Here is a 17,327-nt window from a genome sequence, read left to right as displayed (position 1 = left end):
TCCTTTTTCATCATTAACTTCATCTTTCGCTTACTATGACGCGAACGCTTGTCCAATCGCTCTTGTTACATCTTGATACACTGTCAGCGGGAACATGCTTTGCCACTCCACAAAATGGTGCTTGTGTCAGTACCACGCTCGCATTTCTCCCGTTCTACTTAGTACCCATCAGAAATACACAATTCCACGTCAAAGGCGGCACGAATTATTCTATTATTATCCACTTTTGACTCAATAATTTGGTGTGCTTATAGAAGCGTCCTACAGAAATTTGGCATGCCAGCATTCGTTGGCTCATTTTCAGTATTTGCGCAGTTCCCATTTAGTGTGTAGTTATTCTGTTAGCAATATGTGCCGGATTTTCGCACAATGTAGTTAAACAGATAGTTTAAAAACGAAAATGCTGATCCTATTGCTTCGAAATATAATGCCAGCTCTCGCACTTGTCGGAACTTGTTTGCACCCTGTCATTGTGCTTTTATTTGGTGATATGTTCCAAGAGTACCAACTGGGCCGTGTTGAAAATGTTGCGGTTAAATAACTAGAAGAAGGAATGAAAGAAATATTACACAACTAGATACCAAATCGGTACCCTTCCTTTTTTGAAAGAATATCGTGTACTGCATCATCTTTGTAGTTATCGGTGGAGCAGACTCGATCTTCTTAGCGCATGGTCTGTAATGTGAAACAACGGTGTAAGCGGCAATATATAAAGGCACGGAAACCTATTTTAAGTGCTATGCACTTCTTAAGCGACCCTGAACCTGCGTCCACCGGCGATGTTCGCATAACATACCCACGTGGGGGATTGGCCAGTTAAGTGCGAATGCACTTCTTAAGCGACCCTGAACCTGCGTCCACCGGCGAGGTCCGCATAGCATACCCACGTGGGGGAATGGCCAGGAATCTCCTCGTCTTCCTTGGCAACGGGGGGAGATGGGCGCGCGCTGCCTGGCCGCTGACATGGCATATACCCACGTGGGGGATTGGCCAGGAATCGGGCGTGAGAAGGGCTAATGCACCCGCTTAAAGGAGTACTGACACGAAATTTCAAAGCTGAGATCCGCTCTAGCAATCAAGTACAACGACAACACAAATAGGTGTCTGTGAATAAATGCATCTTTCTTTCTTTGTAGTGGTGTGTGTGTGTGTGATCTCTCTTTCGCGAACATTACCGAACCGCGCAAATTCAACTCGTGCATTCGCACTTTCACATTCTTCCCCTCGGGGAAATGCGGGGAATCTTTTTGCTTTATATAACAAAGAAATGCACGTTTGCTCAAGGGTATAAATGCGTTTGTTTCTTATTATGGCGGTTAGGAGTCAGCAAGCTACGCCATACTAGAATTTGCCTTCTTCTTCTTCAAATTCAAGGAGCAAAAAGGGGACTTAACTTAATGATAATGAAGCGTGAAACCGTTCCACGCATTACGTTCCCCAAAGATTGAAAGAATATGCTTATGATAATTGTCGGTGTTGCGCCAGAGTGTTTATCCTTGCTCCCGCCATTAGTGTTTGCTGTCCTTATAGCGATGTATTGACACGACAAGTGACGATGGCCAATAGCACTGATTTCCAGCACACTTGGCTGTTGTAAGCATTCATGAGCAACACCAGGAGCCAGAGGTCCTGTTAAAATAAAGATCACTGAAGTAACCCTGAATTATTTCGTAAATAAGAAAACCTTTCTAATGCCAGGCTTGTCTTCCAAAAAGAAGGTTATGAACAGGTGCCGCATCTAACAATTGTGGCAATACAGTCTAGGCCACTTATAACAATATCCAAGTGCCAAGGAAATCACATCGTTATAACCGATAATTGTTATAAGCGGGTTGCGAAATAAAAAGACGGAACAGAGCTCAAAAGATTTTATTCGCATGCCAGCAAGGTCGTACTACTACTAATTTGCGGAAAAGAAGCCACTGTCGGTCACCTTAGTTTGCCGCGTGTGAAGCTAGCGCAAACGTTTTCCAAGAGCATCTATCTGTGCTTCACCTAGCTGAGGTAAATGTCCTTGGCGCAAACAAAGTCCCCGTGGGACTTTGTCACGCATTGGACCTCCTACGAAGACACTACCTGAGTAGGCTGCGCAACCGCGTCGTTAGCGTCGTCACTGCTGCACTTTTGGTGCACAATATAACCGGATTCAATCGTTATATTCGATATCGTGGAACTGGAGTATTGTAATAAGCGGTTTATTTTACCATAGAAAGAATAGAAAAGTGTACGGTGCCATACCTGTTCATCGGTATATCCGATATATTGTTATAAACGGTATCGTTATAATTGGACTCGACTGTATATAATGAAACCACCAATGCTGAAGCATTAAATACTGGCTCGAAAAAACGATGGGGTCGGTGTATTTACTATTTGTAGTTGAGTAAGAACTGACATGGTCAACGCGTCGTGGCATTTCTTTTTAAAAAGTATAACTATTACATGTACTGGCCCCTGTATAAAAATTATCATATTTGACCAAAGTACAAGTTGAGCAAGTAGTAAAGTAGGTACGGGATAATATCCTATTTACTTGCTGATGCCAATACGGATATACCCTGAGCAATAGCAACGGGGGTTGGAAAAATACACAGAGGGAACCAGATAATAATTGACGCAATAAATACGTTGCAGCTGTTTACATAAAAACTTTTTTGTAGATATGTACTGAAGGGAGTTCTACATATTGTCAGCATAGTAATTATATCATTGGCAGAATATACTTATGTACCAAAGCACGGCCACTCCAAAGGCCCCTCTTTGCTTGCCGATGCGACGGCGAGTATGGGCCGCATCAAAGTAACTGAAACAAAACAAACACATGACAGGTAAAGGATGGTCATAATATTTAAGGCACACATTGCCCCATCGGATACATGCTTTCATATCTGGACGTAAAAACGGCTTAGGTGTCCTGCATTTTTTTAGTTCCTATATTTTGGTACGTTTATGAGCTTTCATCACCAATTTGGTTGCTAGAAGTGTTCTTTCAATTGTAAATATTTGAACCACAAGGAAATGTGTGTGCATCGATTCGCTGTTTGGCCACAATACCACATTTTGCAGCCGAGTTACTTGTTTTCGAGTTGATACCCTTCCCAGCAGTAAACACTGATGGTAAAACATTGGTGACCTCTACGAAAAGGGGCTCGGCACATGTACTGTGTGTGATTTTATGATTTTATTTATTATGTTGCAGGCAGCCGTCTCTCCCAGAGAGCCATATGGAAACACAATAGATGGTTCGGGGCAAGCTCCAGCGCTGCAACACAAAGGGCACGAAAGCAATGGTGGCACATCTGCGTGGGGGGTATGTATATTTTTGTTCGCCCTCAGTTGCCTAGTGGTTCTCGTATCAAAAATGAATTAAAACCTGCTACATACTGACGGATCCTTCAGCGAGTTACTTGAAAAAACAAGCCTAACAACGCTATCGCTGTCCAACCATGCAAACATATTAGGCACGAAAGCTTTTAAAAACTCTAGGACCCCAAAGCTCTTCGTATGGGGTAGTGAATGAGAAAGCGACAGTGTGCAATGGTGGAACAGATACAGCGATAATGTGCGCGCCGCCATGTATCAGAGCTGCATAAGACAGACGGTACAGGTCCCGCCGGCATGACGTGCTGCTTCAGGATACGTGTTCCGAGTGGTACGCACGTGTCTTTTAACTGCAATCACTTTTGCCTTCTTTATTATTATGTTCCTCTTTCGGTTACTATGGCGGGGATGCTTATCTAATCACTGTTGATAGCATTACATATGCGTTGTCAGCAGGAAAATGATTTGTGACTCGCAAATGTGGTGCTTGTGTAAGTACCATCCACGCATTTCTCCAGTTCAAAACTGGTACCTATCATAAACACACAATTCTACGTCGAAGGCAACAATTCTTTCATTAGGTCCGCTTATAGTTAGGTATAACAATCAAGCTTGATTTTTCGTGGCTGGCACACTTCTTTTTTTTCTGCAACAATTATTTATACGGTTTTTGTATTCCGGAATTAGATATGTTTATAGAAGCGTCCTCCAGAAATGTGGCATACCAGCATTCATTGGCTCGTTTTCAGCTTTTGGGCAGTTACCCTTTGCATGTGCAATGCTTCGGCATTTTGTGGGTAATATGTGCCGGACTTTCGGACAACGTAGTTAAAAATTCATTCATTGATTGTGGGGTTTAACGCGCCGACGCAACGCAGGCGATGAGGCGCGCCGTAGTGGAGGGCTCCGGGTTAATTTTGACCACCTGGGGATCTTTATCGTGCGCCGAAATCTCGTACACACGGGCGTTTTTGCTTTTCGCCTCCAACGTAGTTAAAAAAGATGGTTTGCAAATGAAAATGAAAATACTGACCCACTGCTTCAAAAAATAATGCCAGCACTCATTTGCTGGGGCTTCCTTGCGCCCCAACATCATGCGTTTATTCCTTGATATGTTCCGAGAGTACCAACTCACCCGATTTGAAATTTTATTGCGGGTAAATAAATATACAAAGGGATGAAATAAATATTCCACATCTGGACACCAAATCGGCACCCTTCCTTCTTTGAAAGCTTATAGGGTAAGGCGTGTATCTTCGTTAATATAGGTGGAACCAACTGAGTCTTCTTTACGTATAGTATGTAATGTGAAATAACTGTTGCAGAGACAATTTAGAAAGCCATCAGAACTTTTTTTTTTGGTTTATAGAACCAATAAATGTGTGTTTTCTCAAGCGTACGCTGTATTTTTGTTTACTATTATCGCGGTTGGGAGGTCACAAGCGAGGCCGTATTAGAATTTGTATTCTTTTTCTTCAAATTCAAGGCGGAAATAGAAGAATTAGCTTTCAGGATAAACTAGCGTGAAGCCGTTCCGCACAGTACGTTCCCCAAAGATGAAAAGAATATGCTGAAGATTATTGTCACCGCAGCGCCAGAGTGCCTCTTCTTGCTTCCGCCAGTAGTATTTGCTGTCTTTATAGCGATGTATTGCCACAAAAAGTTACTTTCACGATGGACATTATCATTGTATTCCGGCACCCTTGGCTTGTGAAGCACCCATGAACCGAACCAGGAGCCAAATTTCCTGTTAAAAACAGATAACGCCTCAAGTTACCCAGAATTTCATTCCCTAAATAAGAAAATCTTTCTAACCCTAGGCCTGTCTGCCGAAAAGAAGGTCATCGATATCTATCCAAAAGAAAAATTATTGCCCGTTATAACACAACCACGAACGCTGAAGCGTTAAATACTAGCTCCAAAAACGGCAAGACCACCGCAGTTCGGTGTATTTAGGGAATATAGCTGAGTAAAAATAAACTTGGTTAACGTGCTGATGCATTCCTTTTCGGAAAGTGTAACTATTACATGTACTGGTCCTGCATAAAAATTGTTTTCATATTACCCTAAACTAGAAGTTGAGAAAGTAGTAAGGTAGGTACCAGATAATGTCCTATTGGCTTCCTGATGCCAACGCGGATATGCCCTGAGCAATAGCAACGGGGGTTAAAACAACATACAAAGGGAACAAGATAATGGTTGACAAAATAAATACATTGCAGCTGTTTACTTAAAGAAATTCTTTATAGATATGTGCTGAAGTGAGTTCTACATCTTCGGAGCATATTACTGATAATATTGACAGAAAACATATGTACCAAAACACAACCGCTCCAAACATCCTCTTTGCTTGTCGGAGCCAACGAAAGTATTCGCCATGGAAAAATAACTGAAACAGAACAAACTTGCCACAGGTAAAGAGCCCTCATTATTATTAAAGGACTCATTCCACCATCGGGCGCATGCTTTCCTAGTTTGGGCATAAGAATGGCATAGATTTCCAGGTTTATTTTTCAAATCAATTACTTTTGTTACGTTTATGAGCTTTCATCACAAATTTAGGTCTGTAAAAGCGTTCTTTCACCTGTTAATCTTTCACTCTTAGGGAATTTTGTGTGCATCCATTGGCTAGGGGCCACAATGCCTGATGCTTGCCCGTTGACATACCTGTTTTCCAGCAAATACCCTTCATAGCAGTAAACACTGGTAGTTTTACGCTGGATAAGACTGGATAAGAAGGTCCTCGGCATGTATACTGGGTGTGATGTCCTGATTTTATCAATTATGTTGCAGGCAGCTGTCCCTCCCGCAGGGCCATATGGAAAAACAATAGATGGTTCGCGGCAAGCTCCAGCGCTGAAACACCGAGGGCACGAAAGCCACGGTGGTACGTCTGCGTGGGGGGTATGTATATTTTTGTTCGCCCTGAATTGCTTATCGGTTCTCGTATCAGAAATGAATTAAAACCTGCTACATACTGACGGATCCTTCAGCGAGCTACTTAACAAAAAAAGCCTAACAACGCTATCGCTGTCCAACCATGCAAACATATTAGGCACGAAAGCTTTTAAAAACTCTAGGACACCAAAGCTCTTCGTATGGGGTAGTGAATGAGAAAGCGACAGTGTGCAATGGTGGAACAGATACAGCGATAATGTGCGCGCCGCCATGTATCAGAGCTGCATAAGACAGACGGTACAGGTCCCGCCGGCATGACGTGCTGCTTCAGGATACGTGTTCCGAGTGGTACGCACGTGTCTTTTAACTGCAATCACTTTTGCCTTCTTTATTATTATGTTCCTCTTTCGGTTACTATGGCGGGGATGCTTATCTAATCACTGTTGATAGCATTACATATGCGTTGTCAGCAGGAAAATGATTTGTGACTCGCAAATGTGGTGCTTGTGTAAGTACCATCCACGCATTTCTCCAGTTCAAAACTGGTACCTATCATAAACACACAATTCTACGTCGAAGGCAACAATTCTTTCATTAGGTCCGCTTATAGTTAGGTATAACAATCAAGCTTGATTTTTCGTGTCTGGCACACTTCTTTTTTTTCTGCAACAATTATTTATACGGTTTTTGTATTCCGGAATTAGATATGTTTATAGAAGCGTCCTCCAGAAATGTGGCATACCAGCATTCATTGGCTCGTTTTCAGCTTTTGGGCAGTTGCCCTTTGCATGTGCAATGCTTCGGCATTTTGTGGGTAATGTGTGCCGGACTTTCGGACAACATAGTTAAAAATTGATTGATTGATTGTGGGGTTTAACGCGCCGACGCAACGCAGGCGATGAGGCGCGCCGTAGTGGAGGGCTCCGGGTTAATTTTGACCACCTGGGGATCTTTATCGTGCGCCGAAATCTCGTACACACGGGCGTTTTTGCTTTTCGCCTCCAACGTAGTTAAAAAAGATGGTTTGCAAATGAAAATGAAAATACTGACCCACTGCTTCAAAAAATAATGCCAGCACTCATTTGCTGGGGCTTCCTTGCGCCCCAACATCATGCGTTTATTCCTTGATATGTTCCAAGAGTACCAACTCACCCGATTTGAAATTTTATTGTGGGTAAATAAATATACAAAGGGATGAAATAAATATTCCACATCTGGACACCAAATCGGCACCCTTCCTTCTTTGAAAGCTTATAGGGTAAGGCGCGTATCTTCGTTAATATAGGTGGAACCAACTGAGTCTTCTTTACGTATAGTATGTAATGTGAAATAACTGTTGCAGAGACAATTTAGAAAGCCATCAGAACTTTTTTTTTGGTTTATAGAACCAATAAATGTGTGTTTTCTCAAGCGTACGCTGTATTTTTGTTTACTATTATCGCGGTTGGGAGGTCACAAGCGAGGCCGTATTAGAATTTGTATTCTTTTTCTTCAAATTCAAGGCGGAAATAGAAGAATTAGCTTTCAGGATAAACTAGCGTGAAGCCGTTCCGCACAGTACGTTCCCCAAAGATGAAAAGAATATGCTGAAGATTATTGTCACCGCAGCGCCAGAGTGCCTCTTCTTGCTTCCGCCAGTAGTATTTGCTGTCTTTATAGCGATGTATTGCCACAAAAAGTTACTTTCACGATGGACATTATCATTGTATTCCGGCACCCTTGGCTTGTGAAGCACCCATGAACCGAACCAGGAGCCAAATTTCCTGTTAAAAACAGATAACGCCTCAAGTTACCCAGAATTTCATTCCCTAAATAAGAAAATCTTTCTAACCCTAGGCCTGTCTGCCGAAAAGAAGGTCATCGATATCTATCCAAAAGAAAAATTATTGCCCGTTATAACACAACCACGAACGCTGAAGCGTTAAATACTAGCTCCAAAAAACGGCAAGACCACCGCAGTTCGGTGTATTTAGGGAATATAGCTGAGTAAAAATAAACTTGGTTAACGTGCTGATGCATTCCTTTTCGGAAAGTGTGACTATTACACGTACTGGTCCTGCATAAAAATTGTTTTCATATTAACCTAAACTAGAAGTTAAGAAAGTAGTAAGGTCGGTACCAGATAATATCCTATTGGTTTGCTGATGCCAACACGGATATGCCCTGAGCAATAGCAACGGGGGTTAAAACAAGATACAAAGGGAACAAGATAATGGTTCACACAATAACTACATTGCAGCTGTTTACCAAAACAAATTCTTTATAAATATGTACTGAAGTCAGTTCTAAATCTTCTCAGCATATTAATGATAATATAGACAGAAAACATTTGTACCAAACCACAACCGCTCCAAACGTCCTCTTTGATTGTCGGAGCCAACGAAAGTATTCACCATGGCAAAATAAATGAAACAGAACAAACTTGCCACAGGTAAAGAGCCGTCATAATTATTAAAGGACTCGTTCCACCATCGGGCGCATGCTTACTTAGTCTGGGCATAAGAATGGCATATATTTCGAGGTTTATTTTTCAAATCAATTACTTTTGTTACGTTTATGAGCTTTCATCACAAATTTAGGTCTGTAAAAGTGTTCTTTCACCTGTTAATCTTTCACTCATAGGGAATTTTGTGTCCATCTATTGGCTGGGGGCCACAACGCCTGATGCTTGCCCGTCGAGATACTTGTTTTCCAGCAATTACCCTTCATAGCTGTAAACACTGGTAGTTTTACGCTGGATAAGACTGGATAAGAAGGTCCTCGGCATGTATACTGGGTGTGATGTCCTGATTTTATTAATTATGTTGCAGGCAGCCGTCCCTCCCGCAGGGCAATATGGAACCACCTCAGATGGTTCGCGGCTAGCTGCCGCGCTGCAACACCAAGGGCACGAAAGCCACGGTGGTACGTCTGCGTGGGGGGTATGTATATTTTTGTTCGCCCTGAATTCTTATCGGTTCTCGTATCAGAAATGAATTAAAACCTGCTACATACTGACGGATACTTCAGCGAGTTACTTAACAAAAAAAGCCTAACAACGCTATCGCTGTCCAACCATGCAAACATATTAGGCACGAAAGGTTTTAAAAACTCTAGGACACCAAAGCACTTCGTCTGGCGTAGTGAATGAGAAAGCGACAGTGTGCAATGGTGGAACAGATACAGCGATTATGTGTGTGCCGCCAGGTATCACAGCTGCATAAGACAGATGGGTTAGGTCCCGTCGGCATGACGTGCTGCTTCAGGATATGTGTTCCGAATGGTACGCACGTGTCTTCTAACTGATATCACGTTTGCCTTCTTTATACTATGTTCCTCTTTCGGTTACTATGGCAAGGATGCTTGTCAAATCACTGTTGATAGCATTACATATACGTTGTCAGCAGGAGCATGATTTGCCACAAACCAAAACGGTGCTTGTATATGTACATTGCACGCACTTCTCGCGTTGAAACTTACTGCTGTTGGAACCATGTCATCCCAGCGCTGACACCAATTGTTGCGACCGGGAGAGCCGAGCCGAGCCGAGCCGAGCTCTGTCACCTCCGTCATACGAGTGGTAGCGTGGTGTGACGAGCGGCCAGCCACTGTTGCAGCCGTGAAGAAGTCCAGAAGCCGTAGGCTAACGTAACTGTTTACTTCATAGCGAGAGGTGAGCCGAAGCCAAAGAACAATGCCCCGACGGGCGAGGTTACAATACAGGACTCGAGCAGAGTGACAGCATGGATTCGCTGCTCTAACAAGAATGGGTTACAGCGCTTGGGCAGCTCTATTTATACCCAAAAGCGGTAACGGTCAAAACGCCAACAAGCGGCAACACGCCACGAACGTCACACACACACAACGCTCTTTCCAGAGTTCGTGAGCACTCGATAGCATCGGCGCACGTTGAGTCCGAGAGCGGCAAGAGAGGAGGACTCCGCTGCGATCGCGGGGGCTCTGTGTCCTTGAAGAGCGTTGAGACGAGCCTCGCCGGCAGCCGCCGAAGTTTTGAAACGCGCCGAAAGCGAAGCGTCTGGCCCGGGCTTGTCGAGGCATGAAAACATGAATCACTGAAAAAAGGGGACCTGTTTTCAAAGGCGCACGTAGTGGCTTCGCCGCACAGCCGAGGAGTGATATGGGAAATTACGGCGGCGGGCAGATTCGTAACAGCTTCTCCGCCGGGGGTCCGAGATCCCGGTGGATAGGGGTCTTTAACCATTGTCCGGGGGTTGCTTTCGAAGTGAAGTGCTCGGCAGACGATCGACTCCAGGCCTGGGCTGTACGACACCGTGCTGGAGCTTCACCGAGCCGATCACTGGACGAGTAGTGGCTCCCCAAGAACGTCTCTGGCTTGGTCACGCAAGCAACAGAACAACACAGGAAGACACAACCGCATCGCCGGCAAGTGCGAAGACAAATCCACACTCAAGCTCTACCAGGCTTTTATTTGCGATACAATACGCGAATAACTAACTATTCTAGTTATATTTTAGCCCAGCAGTACTTTAGACAAGTGCACAAACTTGAAAGGTGACATTTAGCGTGATTGGAAATGTCCCACACAAAAAGAAACGTAATCGTAAAGGGCGAAACCTGCGTCAGGAAAAACAATGCAATTGAGAAAGTCAGGCGTGTACAGGCCACTTCTCGCGCTGAGAGCTGCAATTTGAGCTATCAACATTGCCCTGGGCTTTCCCCTTTTTGTACCGTACTTTAGGTGTCCACGCTCTCTGAAAGCGACCGCGACCGGTCTTGAGGACATCGGCCTTCTTCCGAGACGTGTCTCGAGCGCGCGGAGAAAACTGCCCTACTTTCCACCGCTCGAGCAAGGCGTACGCTTTCGTTCTCGGCCGCTCCGAGGTCCGCTGAGACCCGGCGCAAAGCGAGCATGTGGCTCGGGCACTTTGCAGGCGCGTATGAGAGCTCTGGCCGCATTTGTTTGCGACACTGTCGGCAAGCGAACACCGCAGGGTGTTTTCGCTCTCCTTCTTTCTGGCTGTCAACGCCAATTTAGGCACGGGTGGCCCGGTCTCAGAAGACGGCTCAACCCCAGGCGACACCGGAATGGCTACGTGTTCCGCTGGCCGTTGCCTGATATCGAGTATCTGAGTTTCAGGTGGAACGCTAGCGACTCGCTCCGTTGCGGCGCCGTCACTACGCTTAGCTGCACCGTGAACATCGTTCAGTGACTCGACTTCCGGCTCTGCCCCAGCGTTGCTAGGTTCTGAACTCGCGTCCGGAGAAACACCCTTTGTTTCAACGGACTCGTGTTGCCTCCTTCCGCTAACGTCCCGGTTTATGCTTTCCCGCGGAACGCCGTTAGCCCGCGAACTGCGCGTTCAGGTCGACAGCCGTTTTTAAGGCCTCCCGTTAACCTGCGCACTTCGAACATGGCGACTAAACATCTCCGCTCACCATGCCGCTCACAGTAGGGGCCTTACACACAGTGTGCTTACGCTGCCCTCTGTCATGAGCCTCCGGAAATGCCCCATGCTTGCTCTCTGTATGAGTCTTGCCATTCCTCACAGAGGTGGCGATATTATCGTTACATGAGCGCTTCGCAGCGAGCCCAGCTGGTTCTTTCCTCGGCAGTTTCTCGAAATTGTACCCCTTGTCGCGTAACAGCTGATCCGAACTGTTCGAGAATAGGTACCTGTACTCCGGAAGAAGTTGTGGGGACACTGCCGCCTGCGTGACAAGTTCACCAAACGGACCTCCGATGCTGACCTTAGCAATCGGCAGGAGCACGTTTCGTGCTGCCACCGCCGACTTCACCCAAACACACTGCCCCGTCAGCTGATCCGGTTCAATGTACGAAGGGTGGATCATGTCTACCGTCACCGCGGAGTCGCGAAGAACTCGGCACGGTTTACCGTTGACCACGAACTCACGTACGTACGGCTCTAGAAACTACCTTCTGTCGTCACTCTGATCTAGCACGTGAAAGACGAGTTTTCCCCTCTTGCAACTCGCAGCGAAATGTCCTGTCTCGCCACAGTTGTAACACGCAGCCTGCCTGTGTACTTCAAAAGCTTTCTTTCTGCGCTGCTCCTCAGCGTCTTCTGCTCTCTTTCCGTTATTGCGGCCAGTTTCCCTATCCACGACAACCACTTCCCTTGCTCCACCGTCTTACTGGGGCGCAATGCCTTTCGGCCCTGACTTATCAGGACTCGGCCTGAACTCTTTTTGGCCGTCTTTCGGACCCTGCGCTCCTCGACGTGCGACGAACTCGTCGGCTAGCTGAGCTGCCTGATCCACAGTATTTACCCCTGGCCTATCTTGCACCCAGAGTCTCGGGTTTTCTGGTAGACGGTGGTAAAACTGCTCAAGCCGGAAGCACTCAACTACCTTGTCGTGCTCTCCGAAAGCCTTTGCCTCTTTGAGCCACTCTTCCATGTTTGCCCTCAGCTTGTAGGTGAACTCTGAGTACGACTCGCCCTTAGCTTTCTCGGCTTCACAGAACTTATGACGAAACGCCTCTGCTGACAGCCTGTACTTACGCAGGAGGCTCGACTTGACTTTCTCGTAGTCCTCCGCCTCCTCCTTTGGCAAGCGGGCCATCACTTCGGATGCCTCACCTGGCAAAAGCGTAAGCAGCTTTTGCGGCCTTGAGTCTCGGCTAAACTGAGCCCTCTCAAACGTACGCTCGAAGTTGACCAAAAAACACCCATGTCTTCTTCTACCTTGTAGGGTCGCATTATGTCGCACATTCGTAGCGTAGGCCACTCAGTCGCCGCCGACTGCACGCTGCTACCACTCTGACGTCTAGGTCGAGACGCCTCGACGTCTCGACGCTTCATTTCCAGCTCATGCTGTCGCCCCCGTTCTCGTTCCGGTTTCTTCTCCTCGCGCGCTTTTTTTCGCTTTCTTTCTTCGCGTTCCTCACGCTGGCGCTCAGCCTCTGCCTCTGCGGCCTGACGTTTCGCGGTTTCCCTGCCATTGATCAGCTCAATGCATTTCAACAGCTCCTCATAGTCAGCCCCGACAGCGAGAGAGAGAGAGATGAAACTTTATTAGGCAGCTCAAGTCCGAGCCGCGGAGTTATCAGTCCACGGAGGAAGGGGGTGTTCCACGGTCCTCCGACGGTGGTGGGCTTGGCGGAGGTGCACAAAGAGTTTCAATGTGGGCAGCCAAGAGGGACCACAGGGCTGCCCGTAGGTTTTCAGGGGGAGCGGCCCAGCTAGACCACGAGTAGGGAATATCAGGGGGGAAGGGGTTGGTCGAAATAAATGTGGAAGACGAGGTCGCCCGTACACAGCGCCAATATGTATGTTCATTGTCCGGATAGCCACCGCATACCTGACAGTGCGGACGGCCTGGTGACTTTTGTATGTAGTGGAGGAACAGATCACAGGGGAGGGACAATGTCTGCGCCTGTCTAATATATGTAGCGTGTCTCCGTGACATGAATTTAGATGGGGAGGGAAGTACCATTCTTGCTTTGCGGAGGTTGCCGAGATGTTCGCGGCGCCTTTTATGGTGCATTGCTCTATCCTCTTTTGGATTGTATTCCTCAGGCCACGGCTGAGGGCTGCCCGGGAAATGAGCGTCGCGGGCCAGAGCGTGAGCTCGTTCATTACCCTCTATGCCTTGGTGGCCAGGGATCCATTCGAGGAAAACGTGTAGGTGGGGATGAGCGTGCATGTATGTTGTCAGGCTAGTGTGGACAGGGGATGGAATGTCATTCGAGGCGAAGCTTCGAAGTGCTCCCTGACTGTCCGTGCGGACTGTGATGTGGGCGGTCCGATGCTGGTGAAGTGTAATGGCTTCTGCGATGGCTTGAGTCTCTGCAGCTGTGGGCGAGGGGACGTTGACGTGATGCCGTACGTGAGCTGTGCAGGGGCCAACCGATGCCGTAGTCGCTGCATGGTCCACAAAACGGGCGTCCGTGTAGTAGGTGTCGACAGTGTAGCCTGTATCACCTCTGGCTTTCTCAGCGCGTCCGCAACATCCAAGCGCAACTCTTTTGCAAGCTCTAACAACTCCGGTATTTTCAACGCCTTCAAATTAATGGCCGGTCTACACTACTGCTTTCCCACTGCTCCAAAAATGTTTTGCGCGAAGAACCCACGCGACAAAAACACACGTCCTACAGCTATCCTCAGAAGCCTTGTAAAACTCAGTGAAGAAAAGTCCCGCACTTACCATTGACCGCCGTGAATTCTGCGAAATCCGAAGTCGCCTTGACGTTCGTGGTGTTGGATATCGCACCGCTGCCTCCAGGTGTTACGAAGTTGCCATCCGATCGCTGCCGACCAGTTGTTGCGACCGTGTCATCCCAGCGCTGACACCAGTTGTTGCGACCGGGAGGGCCGAGCCGAGCCGAGCTCTGTCCCCTCCGACATACGAATGGTAGCGTGCAGTGACGAGCGGCCAGTCGCCGTTGCAGCCGTGAAGATGTCCAGAAGCCGTAGGCCAACGTAACTGTTTACTTCATAGCGAGAGGTGAGCCGAAGCAAAAGAACAATGCCCCGACGGGCGAGGTTACAATACAGGACTCGAGCAGAGTGACAGCATGGATTCGCTGCTCTAACAAGAATGGATTACAGCGCTTGGGCAGCTCTATTTATACACAAAAGCGGTAACGGTCAAAACGCCAACAAGCGGCAACACGCCACGAACGTCACAGGCACACACAACGCTCTTTCCAGAGTTCGTGAGCACTCGATCACTCGATAGCATCGGCTGACGTTTAGTCCGAGAGAGGGTTGAGAGGAGGACTCCGCTGCGATCGCGGGGGCTCTGTGTCCTTGAAGAGCGTTGAGACGAGCCTCGCCGGCAGCCGCCGAAGTTTTGAAACGCGCCGAAAGCGAAGCGTCTGGCCCGGGCTTGTCGAGGCATGAAAACATGAATCACTGAAAAAAGGGGACCTGTTTTCAAAGGCGCACGTAGTGGCTTCGCCGCACAGCCGAGGAGTGATATGGGAAATTACGGCGGCGGGCAGATTCGTAACAGCTTCTCCGCCGGGGGTCCGAGATCCCGGTGGATAAGGGTCTTTAACCATTGTCCGGAGGGAGGCTTTCGAAGTGAAGTGCTCGGCAGATGATCGACTCCAGGCCTGGGCTGTACGACACCGTGCTGGAGCTTCACCGAGCCGATCACTGGACGAGTAGTGGCTCCCCAAGAACGTCTCTGGCTTGGTCACGCAAGCAACAGAACAACACAGGAAGACACAACCGCATCGCCGGCAAGTGCGAAGACAAATCCACACTCAAGCTCTACCAGGCTTTTATTTGCGATACAATACGCGAATAACTAACTATTCTAGTTATATTTTAGCCCAGCAGTACTTTAGACAAGTGCACAAACTTGAAAGGTGACATTTAGCGTGATTGGAAATGTCCCACACAAAAAGAAACGTAATCGTAAAGGGCGAAACCTGCGTCAGGAAAAACAATGCAATTGAGAAAGTCAGGCGTGTACAGGCCACTTCTCGCGCTGAGAGCTGCAATTTGAGCTATCAACATTGCCCTGGGCTTTCCCCTTTTTGTACCGTACTTTAGGTGTCCACGCTCTCTGAAAGCGACCGCGACCGGTCTTGAGGACATCGGCCTTCTTCCGAGACGTGTCTCGAGCGCGCGGAGAAAACTGCCCTACTTTCCACCGCTCGAGCAAGGCGTACGCTTTCGTTCTCGGCCGCTCCGAGGTCCGCTGAGACCCGGCGCAAAGCGAGCATGTGGCTCGGGCACTTTGCAGGCGCGTATGAGAGCTCTGGCCGCATTTGTTTGCGACACTGTCGGCAAGCGAACACCACAGGGTGTTTTCGCTCTCCTTCTTTCTGGCTGTCAACGCCAATTTAGGCACGGGTGGCCCGGTCTCAGAAGACGGCTCAACCCCAGGCGACACCGGAATGGCTACGTGTTCCGCTGGCCGTTGCCTGATATCGAGTATCTGAGTTTCAGGTGGAACGCTAGCGACTCGCTCCGTTGCGGCGCCGTCACTACGCTTAGCTGCACCGTGAACATCGTTCAGTGACTCGACTTCCGGCTCTGCCCCAGCGTTGCTAGGTTCTGAACTCGCGTCCGGAGAAACACCCTTTGTTTCAACGGACTCGTGTTGCCTCCTTCCGCTAACGTCCCGGTTTATGCTTTCCCGCGGAACGCCGTTAGCCCGCGAACTGCGCGTTCAGGTCGACAGCCGTTTTTAAGGCCTCCCGTTAACCTGCGCACTTCGAACATGGCGACTAAACATCTCCGCTCACCATGCCGCTCACAGTAGGGGCCTTACACACAGTGTGCTTACGCTGCCCTCTGTCATGAGCCTCCGGAAATGCCCCATGCTTGCTCTCTGTATGAGTCTTGCCATTCCTCACAGAGGTGGCGATATTATCGTTACATGAGCGCTTCGCAGCGAGCCCAGCTGGTTCTTTCCTCGGCAGTTTCTCGAAATTGTACCCCTTGTCGCGTAACAGCTGATCCGAACTGTTCGAGAATAGGTACCTGTACTCCGGAAGAAGTTGTGGGGACACTGCCGCCTGCGTGACAAGTTCACCAAACGGACCTCCGATGCTGACCTTAGCAATCGGCAGGAGCACGTTTCGTGCTGCCACCGCCGACTTCACCCAAACACACTGCCCCGTCAGCTGATCCGGTTCAATGTACGAAGGGTGGATCATGTCTACCGTCACCGCGGAGTCGCGAAGAACTCGGCACGGTTTACCGTTGACCACGAACTCACGTACGTACGGCTCTAGAAACTACCTTCTGTCGTCACTCTGATCTAGCACGTGAAAGACGAGTTTTCCCCTCTTGCAACTCGCAGCGAAATGTCCTGTCTCGCCACAGTTGTAACACGCAGCCTGCCTGTGTACTTCAAAAGCTTTCTTTCTGCGCTGCTCCTCAGCGTCTTCTGCTCTCTTTCCGTTATTGCGGCCAGTTTCCCTATCCACGACAACCACTTCCCTTGCTCCACCGTCTTACTGGGGCGCAATGCCTTTCGGCCCTGACTTATCAGGACTCGGCCTGAACTCTTTTTGGCCGTCTTTCGGACCCTGCGCTCCTCGACGTGCGACGAACTCGTCGGCTAGCTGAGCTGCCTGATCCACAGTATTTACCCCTGGCCTATCTTGCACCCAGAGTCTCGGGTTTTCTGGTAGACGGTGGTAAAACTGCTCAAGCCGGAAGCAC

At 48.1% G+C, this 17,327-nt stretch overlaps 1 protein-coding gene across 2 annotated transcripts in view; it reads left to right on the top strand.

Annotated features, from left to right (window-relative positions):
• Nucleotides 1–17,327, top strand: part of LOC144142804 (uncharacterized) — an 83,816-nt gene that overhangs the window by 25,287 nt on the left and 41,202 nt on the right. For both annotated transcript variants that reach the window (XM_077674561.1, XM_077674560.1), the window contains exons 8-10: nucleotides 3,200–3,310; nucleotides 6,115–6,225; nucleotides 9,030–9,140. In XM_077674561.1, coding sequence (XP_077530687.1) covers nucleotides 3,200–3,310; nucleotides 6,115–6,225; nucleotides 9,030–9,140 — 333 coding nt within the window. The remainder of the gene's footprint in view (nucleotides 1–3,199; nucleotides 3,311–6,114; nucleotides 6,226–9,029; nucleotides 9,141–17,327) is intronic.

This window comes from Haemaphysalis longicornis, unplaced genomic scaffold (genome assembly GCF_048455015.1).
Source record: "Haemaphysalis longicornis isolate Haplotype H1 unplaced genomic scaffold, Haemaphysalis longicornis Haplotype H1 scaffold_6, whole genome shotgun sequence".
Classification (NCBI taxonomy): Eukaryota; Metazoa; Arthropoda; class Arachnida; order Ixodida; family Ixodidae; genus Haemaphysalis; species Haemaphysalis longicornis.
Note: the sequence above shows the minus strand (reverse complement) of the source record. Positions and strands in the feature narration are given on the sequence as shown.